Raw genomic sequence first — 26907 nt, forward strand, 5'->3', positions numbered from 1 at the left:
ACTCCGAGAGTATAGTGGGTGCTTTTTACGTGCCACTGGCACGGGGGCCAGTCATGCGGTACTGGCAACTACCTCGCTCGAATCCTTTTACACGTGCCACCAGCACAGGTGCCAGTAAGGCAACATTGGTAACTATCATGCTCGAATGGTGCCATTTTATGTGCCACCGGCACGGAAGCCAGTCCTGATTGAGCAAAATCCATGATCAAAAGTAGTACAGCTGTGACCATCCTGTCATTTTCCTATATTCAGGAAACAAATCCAGAACCACATGACACAGCATATCCTGAGTCATGCCACCATGTAGAGGTCTTCATCATTGCCTCATACATACATATATTCATAGATAAGAGAGTAGGGTGTGATTTGAGGGAGATTTGGCTGCTATTTCTAGCGAGTCTAGCTACCATGTAGAGACCTCTCTCATTGGCTCATACATACATATATTCATAAGAAAACCATCCGAACGTGGCCGTAGCCAGTACCGCATCGACTGGCCTCCGTGCCGGTGGCACGTAAAAAACACCATCTGAGTGTGGCCGTTCGCCAGCCTCGTCTGGCACCTGTGTCGGTGGCACATAAAAAGCACCCACTACACTCATGGAGTGGTTGGCGTTAGGAAGGGCAACCAGCCGTAGAAACACTGCCAGATCAGACTGGAGCCTGATGCAGCCTTCGGGCTTCCCAGACCCCAGTTGAACCGTCCAACCCATGCTAGCATGGAAAGTGGATGCTAAACGATGATGATGATGATGATGATGATGATGATAGATAGATAAGAGAGTAGGGTGTGATTTGAGGGAGACTTGGCTGCTATTTCTAGCAGGTCTAGCCACCATGTAGAGGTCTCCCTCATTGGCTCATACATACATAAATACATATATATATACACATACATACATACATACGACAGGGGGATTTAGCTACTTTTTCTACCGAACCTAGCTACCATGTAGATGTCTCCTTCATTGGCTCATGCATACATATATACATAGAAAAGAGAGTAGGGTGTGATTTGAGGGAGATTTGGCTGCTATTTCTAGCCAGAAGATATGTTTTGAGTTGCCATCTCTATTCAGTTTATGATCGTGGGCCAATTGGAGTTTCTCCCTTGCTATATATGATTAGATTAGAAAACCCACCGATGGAGATTTTCTTTGCTAATTGCATGGAAATTCAGTTAATCGAAATTATTCCGCTCCCTCTCTTACATAAGTTTCATAATAGGGTAATCTTGTTTCGACCTATGGCATATTACTAATCACATACTCTGTATGAACCATCCGATCGTGTCCGATGCCGGACCCCCCTGGCACCTGTGCCAGTGGCACATAAAAAGCACCCACTACACTCACGGAGTGGTTGGCGTTAGGAAGGGCATCCAGCCGTAGAAACACTGCCAGATCAGACTGGGCCTGGCGCAGCCTTCTGGCTTCCCAGACCCCAAGATGTCACGCAGTGGGACTGAACCCGGAACCATGTGGTTGGTTAGCGAGCTACTTACCACACAGCCACTCCTGCACCTATGTGTACAAATGTGTATAAATTTCTTCCCAAATCCCGTTTTCTCTCTCTCTCTCTCCCTCTCTCTCCCTCTCTCTCTCTCTCTCCCTCTCTCTCCCTCTCATTACCACCCTCTTCACTTCTACCATTCTTTCTTCCTTCTATTCTGGAGTCTTCTAAATCTTCCTTTCCCTCCTTCAACCATTTCATTCCCACCTCTGCCTACTGCTCCCTCTCTATCTATCTATCTATCCGTCCCTCTAGATAGACAAATAGATAGATAGATAGAAAGACGCTCCTCCTCATCCTCCCCTTCCTCCCACTCTCTAAAATTACGTCATTACATCTCTTTCCTCCCTCATTCTTATCTCTTTTCTCTCCATCATTTCTTTCTCAGTTTTGCGTTACTCGTCCTCCTCCCATTCTCTTTTCCTCTTTCTCTCCCCCTCTCTCTCTAATACTACGTCATTTCTTGTTATGCCTTTTCTCTCTCTCTCTCGCTGTATTCTTTCTTCTCGTCTTTTCTATCTTACTCTCCTCCCTTTCTTTCTGTATGTCTCTATTCCTCCTCCTTCCTGTTGCCTTTTCTCACTCTGTCTTTCTCTCTTATTTTATACGTCATCGCTTGTGCCATGCTCTCTTTCTCTCTTTACCCCTCTCTCTGTCACTTTCTCTGCCTGCTCCTTCCTCTTACTCCTCCTTCTACTACTACGTCATTAATATCTAACCCTAGGGAAGGAGGTGAGGAGCTGGCAGAGTGGTTAGCACGCCGGGCGAAATGCGTATTTCGGCTGCCGTTACGTTGTGCGTTCGAATTCCGCCGAGGTCGACTTTGCCTTTCATCCTTTTGGGGTTGATAAATTGCGTACTGGGGTGGATCTAATCGACTGGCCCCTTCCCCTAAAATTTCAGGCCTTGGGCCTCGAGTAGAAACGAATATCTAACGCTAGGGTCATCACTTTCTGAGCAGGTTCCAAGGCTCCGTTCTAGCTGCGACCATGCCGTCTGTTTCCCGTTGTTTAGTGTGATCCGACTTGTTCTTCGGACTCTAGTGTAAATTGAGAATGATTTGGTTGCTTACGATCTGAGTTCAAATTCCGCCGAGGTCGGCTTTGCCTTTCATCCTTTCGGGGTCCGTAAATAAAGTACCAGTTACTTAATCCCTTTGTCTGTCTTTATTTGCCCCCTCTACGTTCAGCCCCTTGTGGGCAATAAAGAAATATATATTTAGCAAACCGAACTCCCTCGTAGCGACATCTTCACTCATTTCGCCTGTTGCCTCCCCCTCTTTTACTCTTCACTCACTTTCTCTTTCTCTTCCTTCTCCCTTGCTTTCTCTTACCCTTTCTCTCTTACATTAATGACGTCATTACGTCTGTCTGTCTCTTCTCTCTTTAACACACGCACGCACACATGCATAGACACACACACACACACACTCTCTTTCCCTCTTCCCCTCACTACGTCTTCCTCGTTCTCTCTTTCGTATTTTCTTTGTTTTACTTCCTTTCTCTGTTACCTTCTCTCTTTTCTCCTTACTTTCTCCTTTTTCTCTCTATCCTTTACTCACTCTCTTTTCTGCTCTCCTCCTCCAATGGAGGAGAGCAGAAAAAGGTCATTTTCTGCCTCTTTCACACTATCCTTTACTCACTCTCTCTCTCTCTCTCTCTTACTCTCTCCTCCACTATTTCTCTCTTTCTCTCTCTCCTTTACTATCTTTCCTCAAAATCCCATTTTGCTAGAACAAGAGGCTTGTTTTTACTTAGCCTCTGATGTATCTCAACACACACACACTGTTGTCGTCATCATCATCTTCATCATTTAATCTCCATCTTGTCGAAGGTGGTAAGCTGGCAGAAGCATTAGCACAGTGGGAAAAATGTTCTGAGTTCAAATTCCACAAAGGTCAGCTTAGTCTTTCATCCTTTCAGGGTTGATAGAATAAGTACCAGCCAAACACTGGGGTCAATGTCATCGACGTACCCCTCCCCTCAAATCCCTAACCTTGTGGAATGGTTTAGACGAATCCCAGGCAACTTGTTGTCCACTGAGATTTCTGAATTGTACGGCTAATAAAAAAATTATCCTGAATTTTTTGGATAATGGAGTTATCTGATGGTGTCCGTGAAATGAAGATGAGGTTGTTGTTGTGGTCTTGTGCCAGTGGACAGTTCTCCATACAGGAGGTCTTTTGGGATCCTCCTGTCCTGTATGCGATGTACAGGACTGAGCCAGCACAAATAATGTTGCCGGAGCAGTGTGAATATCCTGGGTCTCTTGGCATGGCTGCAGGCTTTGATGTTAATGATGTAGTCAGTCCATTTGATATCTAAGATGCATCTCAAATTATGAAGGTGATATGAAAACAGATATGAAGTCAATAGAGCTGGACGTCTTGAGATGGAAGGAGGTCGCAAATGACCACCCACGCTGAAGACAAATACTGCGAAAGGGAATGAAACGAGTGAAAGAGAAACAGGAACTTGCCACCAAAGAAAAGCACACTCGACGAAAGGCAAACCCAGAGGCACTGGTAGAGAGCTCCTTCAAATGCATTTGCTGCCACTTCCGTGTGGGCCTCTACAGCCACTGCAAATGCTGTACCACCATCGGCAGCTGATACAACATCTTCAGGCAAAGATCCATGATCTCTTGAGACTGCCAGATACCTTCACATCTGATGATAAGTCATGTCTCATGTGGCCCTGGTAAAAGTTTTCCATGTCTGGGTTAGATGGTACGACAAGATCGCACAACACTGAGGACTGCATCGTGCTCCTATGTCTGATTTTTTCATGGTTTCTCTGGACGGATGTCCTTCCTAATACCAACCACTTTTTTTGTGGCATCAGCACTAATGAGGTTACCATGACAACCCTTTATCCCTCTATAGTCTGAGTGGGAGTTATATTAAGAGGCAGCGCTATGTCAGCTCTCTCTCTCACTCTTTCTCTCTCAACCTCTCTGTATACTCTTTACTCTCTCTTTTACTTGTTTCAGTCATTTGACTGCGGCCATGCTGGAGCACCGCCTTTAGTCAAGCAAATCGACCCCGGGACTTATTCTTTGTAAGCCCAGTACTTATTCTATCGGTCTTATATCACTAGGACAGGCCACACAGTTCACTGGCCTAAAAAACTTAGTAAGATTATATATTCATAGTCGCAGGAGTGGCTGTGTGGTAAGTAGCTTGCTTACCAACCACATGGTTCCGGGTTCAGTCCCACTGCTTGGCACCTTGAGCAAGTGTCTTCTACTATAGCCTCGGGCCGACCAAAGCCTAGCGAGTAGATTTGGTAGACGGAAACTGAAAGAAGCCCGTTGTATATATGTATATATGTGTGTTTGTGTGTCTGTGTTTGTCCCCCCCCCCAACATCGCTTGACAACCGATGCTGGTGTGTTTACATCCCCGTTACTTAGCATTTCAGCCAAAGAGACCGATAGAATAAGTTCTAGATTTACAAAGAATAAGTCCTGGGGTCGATTTCCTCGACTAAAGGTGAAAGAGTACTCAAATACCAGAGGTAGAGTAATATGCTTTATTTAAAAGCAGCAGAAATATAACAAAAGCTGTTACTCAGAGTTTCACATTCCCGTTTGTCGGACAGTTATATACTGTAAATCCTCGAGTATAGTCTGCCCTTGAGTATAATACACAGGGGATTTTTAAGGGGCTGTACCTCGGAAAAACCTAAACCTTGTGTATGATACTCACCCCTTTTCTAACTTGAGTCATGCGTAATTAAGCCAGCAGCACCTAGTCGAACAAACACTTCCGTGCATGCGTAATACAATAATGGTGATGTTCTTAACTGTTATATGGGAATGTAAATATGTTTGCAAATTGTTTTTGTTACATGTTATTCTGTGTTCTGAATACTTTTATTTTAATAAATGTTGCTTACTGCAAGTTATGGATGATTCTTTTATGACTTCATTGCTTTCAGGCTTAGCTTCAGGTATTTTCGCGCCTGACGTCACAAAATGCGTCTGAATAAACATTGCCAGACAGCAAATGGAGACTTGGACATTGCTTAGAAAATATTTTTCATTTTTAACCTCGTATATAATACGCACTAGGGATTTTGACCTTTAAATTTTGGGGGAAAAATGTGGATTATACTCGAGGATTTACAGTATATTTTATGTGCGTGTCTTTGCATCTATGTTTTTCCCACCACCATCACCACTTGACAACCAACATTGGTCTTTTTATGCCCCTATGACTTAGTGGTTTGGCAAAGGTGACTGATAGAATGAGTACCAAGCTTTAAAATATAATAAGTACTGGAGTTGATTCATTTGGCTAAAAAGTCCCCTAAGCAGTGCCCCAGCTTGGCCCACCCACTTGTACTCTTGCTTCCTGAAGTGCCACCTGGACACCTCATCACCACTCTGTATCTCCTTGCTGCATTCTCATTCACTCTCTCTCTTTCTCTCACCCACATGTGAGTAGCCATGTAGCTCCTTTGCAACGAAATCTTGTTCCACTCCACCCTCCTTCCTCATGCTGTAATCCCTCTCCTCCACTTTTAGTTAGGCCATGTAGGGGGACATGGAGTTATGTACAGGGTGGTGTTCATGTAAAGAGTTCAGGCCACTTGTGGTCAAAGGAGACTTTGAACCGAGCGGTCGTCGGCATCTTCACCATCTCGTCTGGCAGCTTATTCCACGGATCCGCAACCCGGACGGAGAAAGCCCCTTTCCTTCGATTGAGATGAAATCGTCGCGGATAGAGCTTTTCGGAGTGATCCCGCAGCCGACGCTCTGGAACAGGAGTGAAGAACAGCTCTTTCGAGAGGTTACACTTTCTGCTTATGATGTTGTGAGCAAGAATGAGATCTCCACGGCGGCAGCGTTTTTCTAGAGAATAAAGGTCGAGCGTCTTATACACTGAGGCAGCATCCTCCTTCCCTGGGTCCCTCTCACTTGTGAGTGTGATCCACACAGTGACCTTTATAGAGGAAAGAAGGCACCCAGTCCACACTGTAAAATGGTTGGTGTTAGGGAAGGGCATCCAACCACAAAAGCAGACAGAAGATCACGAAGCAGTCGCTTCACTCGGTGGATCCTTGTCAAACCATCCAACTCATGACAGTGATGATGATGACCATCATCATCATTGCTTAACATCTGCCTTATATATTATATATATATATATATATATGCATATATATAATATGCACAGGAGTGGCTGTGTGGTAATAGTCTTGCTTACCAACCACATGGTTCCAGGTTCAGTCCCACTGTATGGCACCTTGGGCAAGTGTCTTCTACTATAGCCCCGGGCCGACCAAAGCCTTCTGAGTGGATTTAGTAGACGGAAACTGAAAGAAGCCTGTGATATATATGTATATACATATATATGTATGTGTGTATATGTTTGTGTGTCTGTGTTTGTCCCCCTAGCATTGCTTGACAACCAATGCTGGTGTGTTTACGTCCCCGTTACTTAGCAGTTCGGCAAAAGAGACCGATGGAATAAGAACTGGGCTTACAAAAGAATAAGTCCCAGGGTCGAGTTGCTCGATTAAAGGTGGTGCTCCAGCATGGCCGCAGTCAAATGACTGAAACAAGTAAAAGAGTAAAAGAGTATATGTTTGTGTGTGTATATATATATAATCCTCATCCACTTTCCATGCTGGCATGGGTTATATATATATATATATATATAATATTAATTAGAGACAAAACCACTATTTTGCAAATCAAACAAGGAAAGACTTAATCAATACATAAAAAAATTTTAATATAAAGTAAATAAATCACCACTACAATTGTTTCCTGTCTTCAAATGACATTCATCAGGTGGATTTCGTATCTTCTATTCAATTTTAAATTGAGGAATGTCATTTGAAGACAGGAAACAATTGTAGTGGTGATTTATTTACTTTATATTAAAATTTTTTTATGTATTGATTAAGTCTTTCCTTGTTTGATTTGCAAAATAGTGGTTTTGTCTCTAATTAATATTATATAATATTTTACTATAAGATTGGATTTAATCCTAAATCTGATTTTTCCCTGTAAATTTGGATTTATTCCCTAATATTTATTATTATATATATATATATATATATATATATATATATATATATATATGTGCATACACACACACACACACACACACACACATATATATATATATATATATCCACACACATACATATATATATATATATATATATATATATATATGTAGGTCCCGGGTTGATTCGGGGTTAACCACAGTAAATAAGGTACTCAATACATAGCAGAGTAAAATTAATTTATTATATAGAAGGAGCTTCTACAGGACTAGAACTGTTTCATTCAAGAGAAATAAGATTTCTCTTGAATGAAACAGTTCTAGTCCTGTAGAAGCTCCTTCTATATAATAAATATATATATATATATATATATATATGCATATCCCGTTGTGTCTGGGGAGAGTGATTCTTTTTTGCTGCCTTATAATTTAACACACTCACCATTAAAATTTCCACTTATTTCCTTCAAGTTTCATCGCATCTTGCAACTTTTCAAAAGAGAGTCAAAGTTATTGAAAAGGTTGCAAGATGCAATGAAAATTTCAGAAAAATAAAGAAGAAAATAACTGGAAATTTTACCGGTGAGTGTGTTAAATTATAAGGCACAAAAAGGGAATGACCCTCCCCAGACACAACAGAATATGCTTCAACACACGAACTCATATAAAGAATCTTGCAAACCAAATCCCAAAACGAAATATATATATATCATTGTCATCATCATTGTTTAACGTCCGCTTTCCATGCTAGCATGGGTTGGACGATTTGAGTGAGGTCTGGCAAACCAGACTCCAATCTGATTTGGCAGAGTTTCTACAGCTGGATGCCCTTCCTAGCACCAACCACTCTGAGAGTGTATTGGGTGCTTTTACATGCCACCGGCACGAGGGTCAGTCAGGCGCTACTGGCAGATAGATAGATAGATAGATAGATAGATAGATAGATAGATAGATAGACTGAACCTGGAACCATGTTGTTGGGAGACAAGCTTCTTATCACACAGCCACTCCACTTATGTTTAATGGGAACTATATACTTTAGAGCAAAGTGTTAGGTAAATATGGAATGTAATATTAATTAACAAATGACAGGAATTACATAATTAACTTCATTAGCTTATGGCTGGTTTTGCTATTAGAAGCAGCACACTCAAGGCTGAGTATTTATGCTACATCCTTTTATCTCTTTCCTTTGGATCCGGGTTTACACGTGTGTGTGTGTGTGAAAATCATTTTGTAGGACAAGGTCCTGGACACAAAGGTCCTCTCTCTAGCTGATCTGCCAAGCATTATTAACTCACAACTGAGGAAGATGCAAGTCTGGTTGGCAAGCTCCCTTGTTCTAATGCCTGACATGTGACACCCCAAGAGACTAGTTTATAGTGAATTGGCAGAAAGCAATTGCTTGCAAAGTGGACAGAAAAAGTGCTTTGAGGATACACACAGGGCTTCATTGAAGATCTTTGAGGTCAACCCTGACACCTGGGAAACGCAAGGACAAGACTACCTTGTCTGGCAAAGCTGTACCAACAGAGGTGCCACGTTTTATGAACAGAACAAGTGTCAAGGGGTCGAAAGAAAATGCAAACTACACAAGTCGAGAACCAACCCCTTGCTTTCAGTCCCAGTAGACCAGCCATGCCTGACCTGCAGCAAAGCTTTCAGGACATGCATCGAACTGATTGGCCACAGTCTGACCCTGTTTTTTTCTCCTATGTGATGTCTTTAGTCAGTGTCAACAATGACCAACAAATAATCCTTAGGGCACCAAATAGGAGTAGATTGCCTTGTAGTTTTGATACTGACTCTCCAGCTCTGAGTTCAATTCCCATTGACATCAGTTTTGCCTTTCATCTTTATGGGGGACACCAATAATGGGGCCAAGTCTTCTCTCTCTCACTTGCTCTCTTACTATCTTCTCCCCCCCCATCGGAAATCAACTGGGTTCAGAAATTGAGAAGAACAGGTTCTGCTCTGACAATATCCAAGACATGATGCCTGTGTCAATGGGGTTCCTTGACTTCTGATGGAGTCAAGGGTCTAACGTAATATATTAATACTACCACCAACACCATCATACCACTCCACCCACACCACCACCACCACCACCACCACACTGTTGTTCTCCATCATTCCATTGAGTCTCTATGCGGTTGCTTACCTGCTAGAAATAGCAGCCAAAATCCACATCAAGTGTTGAAGATTGAAGGTTGGCAACTTTTTCTATAAATTCATGTCAGATTCTGTGGTTCTGGGAACCCTGTACATTAGATAAAATGTAGTCTTATATACACTATGTCTGAATAAAAGATGGGATGGTCACATCTGGAACGTCTTTGATCATAGGTCTGTCTGGATTAAGACAATAGCCACTAATTCGATACTATTTCGATAAAGCCATGTAAGATAATGTGGTTCTGGGCACCTTGTGCATTAGATATTGTACTCCTAGATACACGATGTCTGAATAAAAGATGGGATGGTCACAGATGGAGCGTTTTTGATCGTAAGTCTCCCTGCTAGATCAGGACTGACCTGGGGCGAAGACAATTGCCACCACCACCACCATCATCATCATCATCATCAGACTCAAACAACTGTCAGCCTAGTTTCTAGAATTCCATGGAGTAAAAGTACCACCACCACCACTACCACCACCACTGCTACCACTACCACCACTGCTACCACCACTACCACCACTACTACCACCACCACTACCACCACCATCACTACCACCACCACCACTACCACCACCACCACTACCACCACTACTACCACCACCACTACCACCACCATCACTACCACCACCACCACCACCACCACTGCTACTACCACCGCCACCACCACGACTGTTACTGCCACCACCGCTGCTACTACTACTACTACGTCATCATCATCATCAAAAATATCAGTTTTTTTCCCTCTTTAATTCTTTTCCAGAATGTTCCACGTCGTAAAACAAAAACAAAAAAAAGCTTCCACCGCCACCACCATCATCATCGTCGCCACCACCACCATCGCCACCATCATCGTCATCATCGTCGTCGTAATCGTCACCACCGCCACCACCGCCACCATCATCATCATCATCATCTAAAACGTCAGCATCGTATTCCATGTATAAATACCACCACCACCACCACCACTACTGTTACTTCTATCAGTCTACTGTCTGTACTATTACAACTGCTACTACCACCCTTCCCCCCTCCTTCCTCACAGACGCTAACATCATCATCAGCATCATTTACATTACCGCCATCGTAGCCGTGCCTCCACCCTCACTCTTACCGCTATTCCTCCTCCCCTTCTACGACTACTTCACCTTTCGCCACCACCACCACCACCGCAACCTCCAGCAGTCAGTCTCTCCTCCTCCTCCTCCCCCCTCTCAGTGAGACACAACAGATATGTCTGACATCTTAAATATATCAAGACAGCTCCTCCTACCACTCTTTCTGCCTCTACTATTACTATTACCACCGTACATCACTATTGCTACTCCTACCACTATTATTTTTCTCTACTACTACTACTACCACCTCTGCAAAGCCACTGTTGTTGTCTACTATTACTACTACCATCAATGGCACCATCACCACTACTACTACTCCTACCACTATTGTTACCTCTACTATTACTACTACCATCAATGGCACCATCACCACTACTACTACTCCTACCACTATTGTTACCTCTACTATTACTACTACCACCACTGCACTGAACGAGACTGTGTACATGTGGCTCGATCTGCTAGAAACAGCAGCCGAATCTCCCCTACGGCTTCCACCCACCTTACCACAGCCGCCGCCGAGGTAGACAGTGCCCGAGGGTGAAGAAAGAAGCGGCTGGTCACGTTTGGAAAGTGCTGTGATCGTAGTCCTGCTCAGCCAGGCCTGACTTGGGGTTAAACATTACTATAGTACTACTACTAGACTAGAGAAAGTGTAGGCTGTTTCCGGGCTGCTGGAAATAGCAGCTAAGTCTCCCGTTTTATTGCCTCATTGTCTGAAAATACATACATACATATATATATATATAATCAACAAAAAACTCCAGAGAAGGTGGTCATGGCTGGAAAGCCTTTCTAATCCTCGTCTCACTACCATGATTACTACTACTACTCCTCCTCCTACTACTACTATTGTATCACAGAGGTGGTAGCAGACTTCCCTCTCCCCCTCCAGTTATTCCCTCTGCCTCCCCTTCCTCCTCCTACTACTTATTACGTGGTCGGTTGCGCCTGCTAGAAGTAGCAGCCAAAAACCAAGAAAGAAACGAAGGATATCTCCGTCGTCCTCTCCTCTTTGGGATGGTCGCTTTTGGAACCGCTTTTGATCGTAAATAGAATAACAACCGTCTGCTTACGCTGCAGTATCAATGTCTGCGTGACAACCACCACCAGTACTGGCGCTTATACCAACGTAAACACGACTACTACAGCTGTACTACATCATCTACTACTACTACCACCTCTACAACACTTGACAAATACCACCGCCACAATCACACATACCCTGCTACAGCATACACTATAACACCTACTACCACGAGTACTATAGCACATACTACAACTGTAATTCATTAAGGCACACCATATACTACTACTACTACTACTACACTGCAGCTGTTGGTATACTACAACGTATACTGCTACACCGGAACTAACCACTTTAAACTTACTACCCTCTACTACATGTGTCGTAGCTTTCATGTTTCACCACCAACACTACCCCACCACCACCGCTACTACCTCCGAAGCCGTTACTAACACTACTACCGCTTCTGCTACTACCCATACCAACATTTCTACTGCTACTACAACCCCCACTGTATTGTTTCTGTCCCACCCACACATTCGCGCTCTGTGACTAACAACCTCTCTAGAAACACCACTACTACCGCCTATACTAGTACCACTACCGACACTACACTACTCCCGCCAATACCTTCGCTGCTACTACTTCAGGATTAAAAAAAACAACGGTGTAGCTTAGTACATAGTATAGCTGTTGTGTCTGCAGTCACCACATTGTACTAGCACCAACACCACTACAAACACACCGCTACTGTTACCACTGCTATACTGCGACTCATACTGTAACAGAGTTCTGTGTGGATTTACCTGTGACCATCACCACTGAAAGGATTGTATTGACATCATCACCACAACCACTGCTACTATCACCTCTGCTTTGCTGCAGCACATACTGTCATTACCACTACTGCTACTACAGTAGCTGCTGCAGTGTGGACGACCCATCTGTGACCATCCTTCCATAAAACGGACAACATTACTACTACCACTACTACTACTTCTACAGTGTGGACAGTCCAGCTGTGACCACCACTCCATAGAAAGGACCACTCGATTCCGTAACCTTAACTGCGATATGTTGAACCTGGTTTTCTGTAAGTATTGTTGCTGCTGGTGTTTGTGTGGTAGTATGAGGGGTAGTGTGAAAGTGTGGTGGTTTGTGTGGTAGTATGAGGGGTAGTGTGAAAGTGTGGTGGTTTGTGTGGTAGTATGTAGGTGGTTGTAGTTGATGTGATGGTTGTGTTGTGGTTGATGTGCCAGCGTGATGTTTCTCTGTTCCATAAACGGTGTAGCTTAGTACATAGTATAGCTGTTGTGTTGTCTGCAGTCACCACATTGTACTAGCACCAACACCACTACCAACACACCGCTACTGTTACCACTGCTATACTGTAATAGAGTTCTGTTTGGATTTACCTGTGACCATCACCACTGAAAGGATTGTATTGACATCATCACCACAACCTCTGCTTCTCTCTTCCATAAACATCAATTTCTTGTTGCTATTTAACCCTGAGCAGGTTCACATCAGGTGCTTCTGTGATCACATATTCCTGCCACAACCATCACTTATACATACGTACACACACACACATACTTGTATATATATACACATATCTATATGTCTATATCTGTCTGTCTGTCTATATATGTGTGTGTGTATATATATATATATAAAGAGAGAGAGAGGGGTTGATATATGCATGTGTGTGTGTCTACATCTACACGTATGTGTAAAGATTTGAGTATCCATGTGTGTATATGTATACACACACATGTACATATATGTCTGCGTATATATATATATATATATATATATATATATATATGCGTGTGTGTGTTGTAAACGTAGTCTCGAAACGTAGCAGACTTTCTCACCTTCCCAAGCGTTAAATTAATTCACCTGTTTGTTGTGTATACACCTGTCTTAGTCTTGTTTTTTTCTAAATTCCAACTATATATATATATATATATATATATATACCGGAGTAAACACATAAATGTGAAACAAGGTGGAAAAAAGAGTACTCAAATACCAGAGGTAGAGTAATATGCTTATTTAAAGCAGCAGAAAATTCCACAAAACCTGTTACTCGGAGTTTCCCGTTGCCATTCATCGGACAGTTTTTCTACCAAAAACTGTCCGACGAACGGCAACGCGAAACTCAAAGTATATATGTATATATACATATATATGTAGGCGTGGGCATGGCTGTGTGGTTAGGGAGCTTGCTTCCTAGCTACATGGTTTTGGGTTCAGTCCCACTGCGTGGCACTTTAGGTAGGTGTCTTCCACTATAGCCCTGAGCTGACCGGAGCTTTGTGATTGGATTCGGTAGGTGGAAGTTACTGCTGTGTGTGTATAGCTGCTCAGTGCCTCTCCGAAAGAGAGAGAGAGGGGATATATATATATATTCTGTTGTGTCTGGGGAAAAGACGTTTTCTTTTTCTTTCTTGTAATCTAACAGACTCACCGGTAAAAATTCTACTTATTTTTATTTTTCCTAAAATTTTCCTGGAATAAATGGAAATCTTACGAGTGAGTCTGTTAGATTACGAGGCACAAAAAGAGAATGACTCTCCCCAGACACAACAGAAAAATGCTTCAACACACGAACCCACATCAAGAATCTTGCAAACCAAATCCCAAAATGAAATGTGTGTGTGTGTGTGAAGGCGCATGGCTCAGTGGTTAGAGCGTCGAATTTACGACAGTGAGGTAGTGAGTTCGAATCCCAGACCGGGCTGCGTGTTGTGCTCTTGAGCAAGACACTTTATTTCACGTTGCTCCAGTTCACTCAGCTGTAGAAGTGAATTGTGATGTCTCTGGTGCCAAGCTGTATCGGACCCTTTGCCTTTCCCTTGGATAACATCGGTGGTGTGGAAAGGAGGGGAGGCCGGTATGCATGGGTGACTGGTGGCCTTCCATAAACAACCTTGCCTGCACTTGTGCCTGGGAGGGTAACTTTCTAGGTGCAATGCCATGGTCATTTGTCACTAAAGACGGTCTCCAATATATATATATATATGTGTGTGTGTGGGTGTGTTTATATATTTGTGTATATTATGGTAAACGTTTCTAGAAAGTTCTTTTTGGTATGGAGAAATAAATTTAGAAAATTTAATGTTCTTTATCACACACATGTATGTGTGTATGTATATATATATAGGCGCAGGAGTGGCTGTGTGGTAAGTAGCTTGTTTACCAGCCACATGGTTCTGGGTTCAGTCCCACTGCGTGACATCTTGGGCAAGTGTCTTCTACTATAGCCCCGGGCCGACACACACACACACATATATATATATATATATATATTTATTATATAGAAGGAGCTTCTACAGGACTAGAACTGTTTCATTCAAGAGAAATCTTCAGGAAGCTAGTTAACAAGAATTGTATTGGCATTTATACATTTAGGCAGGTTTAAAGGGGTGGTGGTGGGGACTTTTTTGGGGGTAGGCATAGCGCAAAAAAATCATACTGGGGGAGTGGTCAAGGAGTCAGTGGTAAATTAGATAGAAGAATAAATAAAAGAATAAAAAAAGAATAAAAAAGTATAAAATTATATAGAAGAATAGAGTTTTAGGTAAATAAGGAAATTCTCAACACACAATATATATATATATATATATATATATATATATACATATACATATACATACATACACATATACATGCATATACATATACACACACACATGTATATATACACACACACGACCACACATACACATACACACAAAAAAATATATACATACACACACATACACATACTCACATACACACACATATCCACATACACACATGCACACACAACACACAAGTCCCTATATACTCATATATACATATACACATATATGTATGCATACACACACACATAAACAGTTCTAGTCCTGTAGAAGCTCCTTCTATATAATAAATTAATTTTACTCTGCTATGTATTGAGTACCTTATTTACTGTGGTTAACCCCGAATCAACCCGGGACCTACATATACATATATATATATATATATACACACACACACACACACGCACACTCATATATGCATGTATATACACACATACACATGTATATATATGTGTGTGTGTTTGTGTATATATGTATATATACATATATTTATGTGTGTATATATATATATACACGCACGCATACACCCCCTTTCCCCCCACATCTATGTAAAGAAATCAATGTCTGCTAACATCCCAGTGTGTTCCCTAGTTTACATTTGACTGTTGTTGTTCTCGTTGTTTAACCCCAGGCCAGGGTCTGATGGAGCAGTGAGTCCCCTCTTATGGGGGCACAAGTCACACCTCTTTCCCCCCAACCCCCCCAGCCACACCCTGCGTGCACCTAACCGAGGACCATACTGCACACTTAGCAATGCAGCGATGACTTGTTCACGGTGCAGCATCATGCTCCAGATGCGTTGCACTCTCTCAACTGTCTCCTGTCTGTCTCTCTGCTCCTGCAGAAGCCGTGCACAATCCAAGATGCAGTAACGATTCATGTGTTGCAGCTAATTGCCTGGACGTATTGCAGTTTCCTCTATTGACCGACTGACCAGTCTATTTCCGTACCCCTGCAGACACTAATGCATGGATGGGGGTCGTTGGTGGTGCAGTGTTACAGTTTCCACATCCTGCACTCTCTCTGCTCTCTTAAATCCATCCATGCCGCACACTTTGTGATGCAGCGATGACATCCTGGTGCACTGTTTTGTGTTTTAGTCACTTGACTACGGCCATACTGGAGCACCACCTTGATGGAAATTTTGTTTTTTACCTGCATCAATTGCCTCCAGTATTTATTTTCTAAAGCCTGTTACATATTAAATTGGTCGCGTTTGGCAAACTGCTAAGTTATGGGGATGTAAACACACCAACATTGGTTGGTGTGGAGGTGCATAGCTTAGTGGTTAGAGTGTTGGATTAATGATCATAAGATTGCGGTTTTGATTCCTGGACCAGGGAAGGCATTGTCTTCTTGAGCAAGACACTTCATTTCTTGTTCCTCCAGTCCACTCAGTTGGCAAGAATGAGTCATCCTGAGAATCGTTACGTTCTGAGTTCAAATTCAGCCGAGGTCAACTTTGCCTTTCTATCCTTGTGGGGTCGATTAAATAAGTACCAGTTACGCACTGGGGTCGATATAATCGACTTAATCCGTTTGTCTGTCCTCCCTGTGTTTAGCCCCTTATGGGTAGTAAAGAAATAGGTATTTCATCTGCCGCTACGTTCTGAGTTCAAATTCCATCGAGGTCGACTTTGCCTTTCTATTTTTTTGGGGTCGATTAGATAAGTACCAGTTATGCACTGGTGTCGATATAATCGATTTAATCCGTTTGTCTGTCCTTGTTTGTCCCCTCTGTGTTTAGCCCCTTGTGGGCAGTAAAGAAATAGGTATTTTGTCTGCCGTTACGTTGTGAGTTCAAATTCTGCCGAGGTCAACTTTGCCTTTCATCCTTTCTGGGTTGATAAAATAAGTCCCTGGCAAGTACTGGGGTTGAGTTAATCAACTAACCCCTGCCCACTAAAATTTCAGGCCTTGTACCTAAGTATTTTGGGTTCAGGGTAGATTGTCTGTACAGCGGGGTATTGTGTGTAGTTGTGGCCTTTGAAGTTTGTTGTGGTTGGTAGAGCAGATAATGGGGGTCTTGAGTCAGACTGGCACCATCTCTTTCTAGTTGTTTCTCTCTTAATCAAATGCAGTACCTGTAATTCATTTAATTGTATTTGTGCAGCATCATCATTTAACGTTCCTTTTTCTCCTGATGACCTGGGTTGGATGGTTCCAGATGAACTGACAGGCTAGGCAGCTGTGCCAAGATCCAATATCTGCTTTGGCAAGGTTTCCACACCAGAATCATCGTCATCATCATTTTAATGTCTGCCTTCCATGCTGGCATGGGTTGGACGGTTTGACAGGAGCTGGCCTGGCAGAAAGCTATCCCATGCTACTATGTTTCTTTTGGCAGGGTTTTACGCCTGTGTGCCCTTCCTAACATCAACCACTCCTCAGAGTGGACCGAGTGCTTTTTATGTGGCACAGGCACAGGTAAGGTCAGTTTTTTTGGCAAGGTTTTTACAGCTCAAAACCCTTCCAAACAGAAACCACTTTACTGTGTGGACTTGATTATTTTTAACGAGGCACCAGCACTGGCAGGGTCAAATCTTTGAGAGGGGAGTGGGTCTTGGAAGAGGGGGTTTTTGTGTCAGATGATGAAAGGTTTGAATGTGACAGAGAGGTAGGAACTGGTGTCTTACTGTTTCTACACAGGTGCTCTTCCTAATCCCAGCCACCTCACAGAGTGTGCTGGGTACTTTTTTTTTGGTGGGTACCAGCACAGGTGAGGTCATCAAGTAACTTGAAAAAATGACTCCTTGACTCAATGGGTTATAATATTGACGGATGATGGAAGAGGAGCAGAGTGAAATGCTTTGCTGAAGAGGTGAATCCATGGTTGTCCATCTGGAAAAGAGGAAAGTACAAGGTGCATATGAAGGTGCAAAGATGATACAAATGTGGTTCCTCGCTGTTTTTTACCTGTGGACCTTTTTAATTCCTATTTAGCTCTACTGAAATTCTACATCCATTTGGTGTTTTATAAAATCCTGTTGTTTCTACAATTAAACATTATTAGGAATCCATCATCATCATCATCATTGCTTAACACCTGTTTTCCTTGCTGACATGGGTTGGACAGCTTGACATGAACTGGCAAAGACAGGGGCTGCACCAGGTTCCATATTCTACTGTTTTCTTCTCTTGTCTTGTAACAGCATTCACCCAGCAGGGGTTAAGCCAGCTCCTATTGAGTTCCTATTGAATATTTTCACTCCACCTACTAGGACGCTTGCAAGTCAGCAATCCAACTGACTTTTTTATCACTGCAGATATAAAAACAGAGGCAGTGATGATCGATTACATCAATATAAAGGAAGATGATGTGATAAGGGCTATAGATGATATGAACCCAAACTCAGCAAATTTCAGAACTTGAGGCAATCCAATGAAGCTACACAAAGCCTCTATGCAGTATATAAGCTATTGGGAAAGACTCAAGAGATTAAGACTATTCCTTAGAGCTTAGGTGAAAAAGATATGCCATAATATACATCTGGAAGGACTTGTCCCAAACTTTGGTATTGTGAGTTGCACAAATACTAGAACTGGGCGCCACTGCAATGTAAAGTATATGATTTAGAATAAGAATAGTTTTTCTGTTGTAGTCAAGTCAGGGATCTCATCACAGGCAGATGAGATCTGCTACACCTGATTTTTCTCCCCTCCATACACACGCAAGCATCTATCTGACTCACACACTGTTCGCTTTCCAGATATTTGTACATTACTGCATATACTTTATACGCACTTTTTGATAAGTTGTGGTGCACCTGAGCAATGTATACAATAATTTCATTATTATTATTATTATTATATTATACTGGTACCATGGAAACCAGTAGTGTCTGTTTCATGGTTGAATGGTCAGTCAGTAAAGTAGCTCTTCTAATTGATGAATATACTACCTGTGATTCCTTTTACTCATTTCAGTCATGTGTATGTGGCCATGCTGGGGCACTACCCTGGGGAATTTTAGTGAAATTGACTCCCTCCTCCCAAATACTCTTTTTGTTTTTTAAACCTGTTATTTTATTGGTTTCTTTTACCAAACTTTTAAGTCACTGGGATGTAAACACACCAACACCAGTTGTGAAGCGGGTGACAGAGACAAACACACACAGGCTATAGTAGAACCCGGAACCATGTGGTTGGTAAACAAGCTACTTACCACACAGCCACTCCTGTATATATTATTATTATTATATATTATATATATATATTATATATATATATTATATATATTATATATATATATATATATATATATATATATATACCAGCAGAGATATCCAGTCTTGCTTGGGATTAAATTGGCATAGTTTTTTTATTGTTCTACATGTTTCAGTCATGTGACTGTGGCTTGTGCGGCCATGCTGTAGCACCACCTTTTGGTTGAAGAAATTAACCCCTGGACTCATTCTTTGTAAGCCTGGTACTTATCCTATCAATATCTTCTGCCGAACCACTAAGTTACGGGGACGTAAACAAACCAACTTCAGTTTCTAAGCAATGGTGGGATGGAAGAAACACATATACACACATATATATATTAATGGTATGATAACAAAAGAATATATGAGACCTTGATATTATGTAAATAGGGGAATTTATCTGTAATATGATATGTGATGATCTGGGGGATGGGTTGTCTCTATTTTTCCTTTAAAGCTCATACAGCTTGTGAAAAACCAAATAATTGTCACATATTATATTGCAGATAAGTTAAGTTAATTTTTTGGCTCAAAAAGCAAAAAGCAAGGCCATGTAGGGGAACATGGAGTTATGTACAGGGTGGTGTTCATGTAAAGAGTTCAGGCCACTTGTGGTCAAGGGAGACTTTGAACCGAGCAGTCGTCGGCATCTTCACCATCTCGTCCGGCAGCTTATTCCATGGATCTGCAACCCGGACGGAGAAAGCCCCTCTCCTTCAATTGAGATGAAATCGTCACAGATAGAGCTTTTCGGAATGACCCCGCAGCCGACGCTCTGGAGCAGGAGTGAAGAACAGCTCTTTTGAGAGGTTACACTTTCCGCTTATGATGTTGTGAGCGAGAATGAGATCACCACGGCATCGTCGTTTTTCTGGAGAATAAAGGTCGAGCGTCTTCAGCCTTTCTTCATAAAACAAATGCTTGAGACCAAGAACCATATGCAGACATGACGGGCTTCTTTCTGTTTCCATCTACCAAATTCACTCAGAAGGTTTTGGTCAACCTGGGGCTATAGTAGAAGACACTTCTCCAAGGTGCCATGCAGTGGGACTGAACCTGGAGCCATGTGGTTGAGAAGCAAACTTCTTATCACACAGCCACACCTGCACTTAGATGTGTTTGTTGTGAATGTTGTGGAAGCGTTTTGTGCAACCCTAGTTTTTCTATCTTCTGTCTGTGATGGTTGGTTGCATGTAGTATCATCTGCGTATGAGGTTGTCTGTAGATTTGGTGGAGTGATGTGGGACTGTCCTGTGGTTTATGACCTAAAAGAGGGTTCGGGATTTGGTGTTATTGCTTTGGTCTGCTACATGTAGACAGTGGATGGCTGGTGAAACAATTTAGGGTGACCCATACAGCTGTCGTTCCAGCCATGTAGCATATCTTCACCTGGTTAAGGTCCTACATATGATGTTAAACTGCATCAAGTTGTGGTGTTCTGGTTTGTGAGACCCAGAGTTTTGCAGAGTGTGGAACCATCCCTTAGCCACTCTTGTTCCCAGGTCACCTCTTACCCAGAATAATAACACCTGCCTCTCAGGGCCCCAGCTACAGGTTAACTAGCATGTTATGGAAGGGATTCCAAGCACAAACCCTAACTGCCCCGTGAGAGCCTTGGGAAAAGAAAAGGCTCAGGGAGTCAACTTTGATAGCAAACCAAGGAGCAAAGTCCCTCAAGTTGTCCTGTTTCCTCTTTGACACCCTTCTGGCAACTCCAGGGTAGACGGAGTTCTTTGGCCCTGCAATGCAGTCCACCCAGAAGGTCACTGCAATGTAAAACCTACAGCTTCCTGGTCACTGCACCTGTCTTAGCTTGCTGAGACTCTGTGCAGGCAGGAAGATAAGCCCTGCAGCATTAGGGATTAGTTTGCATAAACACTCAAGGGCAAGCTGGTCTTCACACCACCATCATCATCACTTGGTTAAGGGTCACACTGTGTACTCTAACATATAATGGTTTATTGTATGGGATGTAGTGTGACAGTTTGAACATGTACTCTCTCCATTGCCCCCTTTATTAAGGACCATATTGAGTACTCTGGCAAACATGATGCCCCCCCCTTGTTGGGTGATGGTATGACATGTGGTGGCAGTTTAACCCTTCAGCATGTAAACCAGCCTTAGCCAGGACCCAAATATTCTTCCTGTTTTATGATCAAACTGGCCAGATCCCACCTCTCACACCTACCCTAAAATGCCATTCTAAAACTAAACAATCACATCATCAAAATCTGAAAGCTATGAGATAATCCAGGATTAATTCAAAACAATGGGAATAAATAGACATTTTACATTTGACAGAATAATCTGAATGCTGAAAAGGGTTAATAAAAACGAAAGGAGGTGACTATTGTGCTGCATGGCTCAGTGGTTAGAGCACTGGGCTCACTCTCATGAAACAGTGGGTTCGATTACCAGACCGGGCTGTGTTGTGTTCTTCAGCAAGACACTTTTTTGTTTCACGTTGCTCCAGTTCCCTCAGTTGTAGAAATGAATTGCAATGTCTCTGGTGCCAAGCTGTATCAGCCTTTGTTTTTCCCTTGGATAGCATCGGTGGCACAGAGGGGAGGCTGGTATGCATGGGTGACTGCTGGTCTTCCATAAACAACCTTGCCTGCGCTTGTGCCTTGGAGGGAACTCTCTCGGTGCAACCCCATGGTGATTTATGACCAAAGGGGGTTTGCTCCAGGAGGTCTGTCCTGATCCAGACAGACTTATATAACCATCCTATCATTTACTCTGTCACAGTGTATCTAGGACTACATTATCTAATGTATAGTATAATAGTTAGTGTTAGTAGCTATAATTGTTGTTGTTGTTTAACCCTAGGTCAGTCCTGATCCAGATAGACCTAGGATGAAAGATGTCCCATCTGTGACTACCCTGTCTTTTATCCAGTCATAGTGTATCCAGGACTACATTATCTAATGTGCTTTTCCTTGTCATCAAAATTCAAGAGTGAGGTTTGTGAATATGCTGTGACTCTTATTTCTAGCAAACTGATTGACCACATAAAAGAAGTTTTCTCGACGGTTCGATGACATCATAATTGTTGTTGTTGTTGTTACGGCAGCCTCTTCTGTCTTTGCATTCCACCCTTCCTCCTCATCTTTACACAGCAAACACGTCATCTCATAGACAGAACACACAGACAGAGTTATATAGACACGCACGCACACACACACATGAACACACAGACAGACACACAGACAGATACAGACACACAGACACACTGACTGCGTATTGTTGCTGCTGTTCTCTGTCACTGCTGCTTTATCTGTTGCCATGGCAACTAGTGGTTGCCAAGGCTGGAATCTTAGTTGTCATTGTTGTGGCAGTGGTGGTGGTGGGAGGAAATGGGTGTGGGTGGGGTGGAGCCCCCCCCCCGTCATTGTCTTCAGACATTTTGCAGCTGTTTTGTAGTGGCATCATCATCACCATCACCACCACTACCATGACCAATATCATCATCATCATCATCATGTCACCACCACCATTATTAACATCATCATCACCATCATCAGTCTCACAATCACCACCACCTCCCTCCACCCACAGTCTTCTCTATTCCATTAGTGTGTCTATGTTTTGGACTCTGTGTGTGTGTGTGTGTGTGTCTCTGTACAGACATATATGTAAGTACAGGTAAATAATTGGAAATGGAATGAATATTTTTTATTTAAAGTCACTACAATTGTTTCAACACATTTCTACACCTGCATTACGTTGGTGAGGTGTTGTGTAATCATCATCACCCATCCAAGGTGTAAAATGCACCTCCTCAGGTGATTCTTTAAATAAGTCCCTCATTGGATCATCTTGTTATTTTACTCAGTTTGAGAATCCAAACCTAAAGTGATGTGAAGGCACATGGTTCAGCGGTTAGAGCATCAGGCTCACAATATGCGGTAATGAGTTCAATTCCTGGACTGGGCTGTGTGTTGTGCTCTTTGTTTCTGTTTGCTCCAGTTCATTCGGCTGCAGAAATGAGTTGTGACATCACTGGTGCCAAGTTGTATTGGCCTTTGTCTTTGGACAACATCAGTGGCACGGAGAGGAAAAGCCGGGAGTCGGAAACCAAACCAGATATTGTGTGACAGATGAACAAATTGAGCCTTATTATTATTATCATTATTATTAAGGTGGTGAGATGGCAGAATCATTAGCACACTGGACAAAATGCTTAGCAGTATGTCATCTGCCAGTACGTTCTGAGTTCAAATTCTGCCAAGGTTGACTTTGCCTTTCATCCTTTCGGGGTCAATTAAATAAGTACCAGTTATTCACTAGGGTCGATGTAATTGACTCGGTCTCTTCCCCCAAATTTGAGGCCTTGTGCTTCCACTAGAGAGGATTATTATTATTATTTGTAGTAGTAGTAGTAGTAGTAGTAGTATCACTATTATTAAGGCTGCAAGCTGGCAGAATAATTAGCACATTGGATCAAATACTTTGCAATATTCCACCCTTCAAGATGTTCTCAGTTCAGAATCAACCAAACTCAATAAATTATGCAACAGTGAAACACTTCTCACAAAATTTCAGACCTTCTGCCTTTAGTAGAAAGGATTATTATTATTATTATTATTATTATTGGTTTGTTTTTTATCTTTTCCAGCCACAATGTTCCTCAACACCCTGACTCCAAAGTTCTATGTGGCCCTTACAGGGACCTCATCTTTGATTTCAGGTCTCATATTGGTAAGTGACACACATCCTTGTTTATCTGTTTGTCTGTCTGTTCCTTTATTCTCTCCCCCCCCCTTTCAATAGGGCTCCCTCCTATACACAGGCGTATGGCTCAGTGGTTAGACTGTCCTGCTCACAATCTTGAGGTAGTGAGTTCGATTCCCGGACCAGGCTGTGTGTTGTGTTCTTGAGCAAGACTCTTTGTTTCACATCTGACTTTGTCCCTGCAACATCGCTTGACAACCAATGTTGGTGTGTTTACACCCATGTAACTTAGCAGTTTGGCAAAAGCGATCAACAGAATACACATGCACACACTCACATGATCCAGCTCTTAATATCAACAGTTTCAAATTCGAATTCTGCCGAGGTCAACTTTCAGTGTTGATAGAATAAATAGCAGTTATAAACTGGGGATCAATATAATCAACTTATCTCCTCCTTTGAAATTGCTGGCCTTGTGCTGGAATTTGAAACTGGTTTCTACACAGTTCCACAATCATTATCCTCACCACTTGTAAGGGACAACACCACAACTGATACCTCAACCACAATGGCCACTGCCACCTCCAACATCTAGCCCTGGCCCAAGCCAAAGTGAAGATCCTGTCAGCCCCTCTCTCCCTCCCTGCTCTTGTTTTTATAAAGCTTTCTCTTGTTCATCTCTCTCTCTCTCTCTCTCTTGGCTCACTCACACTCACACTTCTCTCTCTCACTCCAGATCTTCGAGTGGTGGTACTTCAAAAAGTATGGCACCTCATTCATAGAGCAAGTTTCTCTCAACCACCTCTCACCGCTGCTGGGGGGTAGCAGCGGAAGCAACAACAGCAGCAGCACAGGTGACAGCAGCGTGTCAGAGGGAGGTAACAGCAACAGCCAACAGCATCATGTGCCAGGTCAGTGTTCATCTTATTGTTATGATTGTTGTTGTTGTGTAGGCCTGGCTTCGCCGGCTGAAACCGCCTCTCGCCCTTTAGTACAAATGTCTTGTTTTCATAAGTTCTGAATTAAAATCTTCCACCAAACCTTAGTCACAATTTATGTTCCTAACACTAGCTTAATGATAACTAAGTTATTTGACTAAATTCTTTGTTATATTTAAAGTAATTGAAAGAAACACAGAGCATCTCAAAATAAATACAGTAATGAAAGGGTTAATCCAGCTCCTCTCTGATCAATATCTAGCAAAAACAACTAAGAGCCGGGTATACATCTTATCTGCAACTGGTTAAAGACCACACAGTATAGTGAGGCGTACAGTGGCTTTTTGTATGTATTGCAGTGCCACAGGCCCATGGTTCAGTGGTCAGAGCATCGAGCTCACAGTCATGAGGTTGTGGGTTTGATTCCTGGACCGGGCTGTGTATTGAGTTCTTGAGCAGCTGTGGAAATGAGTTGTGACGTCACTGGTGCCAAGCTGTATCGGCCTTTGCCATTTCCTTGGACAACACCATTGGCATGGAGAGGAGAGGCTGGCATGCATGGAGAGGAGAGGCTGGCATGCATGGTGACTGTAGGTCTTCTATAAACAACCTTGCCTGGACTTGTGCTTTAGAGGGGAACTTTCTAGGTACAATCCCCTGGCCACTCATGACCCCAAGGGGGTCTTTATCCCTTTTAGTGTCACAGTGTGGACATGGACTCTCTCCTCTGTTTCTGTATGTCATCATCATCATCATCATCATCGTTTAACGTCTGCTTTCCATGCTGGCATGGGTTGGACGGTTCGACCGGGGATCTGGGAAGCCAGAAGACTGCACCAGGCCCAGTCTGATCTGGCAGTGTTTCTACAGCTGGATGCCCTTCCTAACGCCAACCACTCCATGAATGTAGTGGGTGCTTTTTATGTGCCACCGGCACAGGTGCCAGATGAGGCTGGCAATGGCCACGATCGGATGGTGCTTTTTATGGGCCACTGGCACGGAGGCCAGTCGGAGCAGTGCTGGCAACGGCCACGTTCGGATGGTTCTCTTACGTGTCAGTTAAAGGTTATACTGTGCATGGCAGTTTTAAGGTTTGAAGAATGGTGAATAAGGGTCTCTTATTAAAAACCAGTCAATTGTATTGATCCCAGTATTTCATCATCATCATCATTATCGTTTAATGTCCATTTTCCATGCTGGCATGGGTTGGATGGTTTGACTGGAGACTGGCAAGCTAGGAAGCTGCACCAGGTTCCAGTCTGATCTGGCAAGGTTTCTACAGCTGGATGCCCTTCCTAACGCCAACCACTCCGTGAGTGTAGTGGGTGCTTTTTATGTGCCAGCAGCATGGGAGCCAGTCAGGTGGCACTGGCACTAGCCACGTTTGGATGGTGCTTTTTACATGCCACCAACACAGGAGGAGCCAGTCAGGGTGGGCGGCTGACTTCGAACACATTCAGATGGTAATTTTTATGTGCCACCGGGTGTCAATGGTTCTTAATTTATTGACCCCAAAAAGACGAAAGGCAAAGTCAACTTTGGTGGAATTTGAACTCAGAATGTTGTGACGGTTGAAATACCACTAAGCATTTCATTCAACACA

The 26907-nt window shown here is 42.8% G+C and overlaps 1 protein-coding gene across 1 annotated transcript in view; it reads left to right on the forward strand.

Moving 5' to 3' along the window:
- LOC115225075 (suppressor of tumorigenicity 7 protein homolog) overlaps positions 1 to 26907 on the forward strand; it is a 71655-nt gene that overhangs the window by 4912 nt on the left and 39836 nt on the right. Inside the window, exons 2-3 of the mRNA XM_036513983.1 lie at positions 24311 to 24393; positions 25103 to 25277. Coding sequence (XP_036369876.1) covers positions 24311 to 24393; positions 25103 to 25277 — 258 coding nt within the window. The remainder of the gene's footprint in view (positions 1 to 24310; positions 24394 to 25102; positions 25278 to 26907) is intronic.

Source organism: Octopus sinensis, linkage group LG27, assembly GCF_006345805.1.
Source record: "Octopus sinensis linkage group LG27, ASM634580v1, whole genome shotgun sequence".
NCBI classification, from domain to species: domain Eukaryota; kingdom Metazoa; phylum Mollusca; class Cephalopoda; order Octopoda; family Octopodidae; genus Octopus; species Octopus sinensis.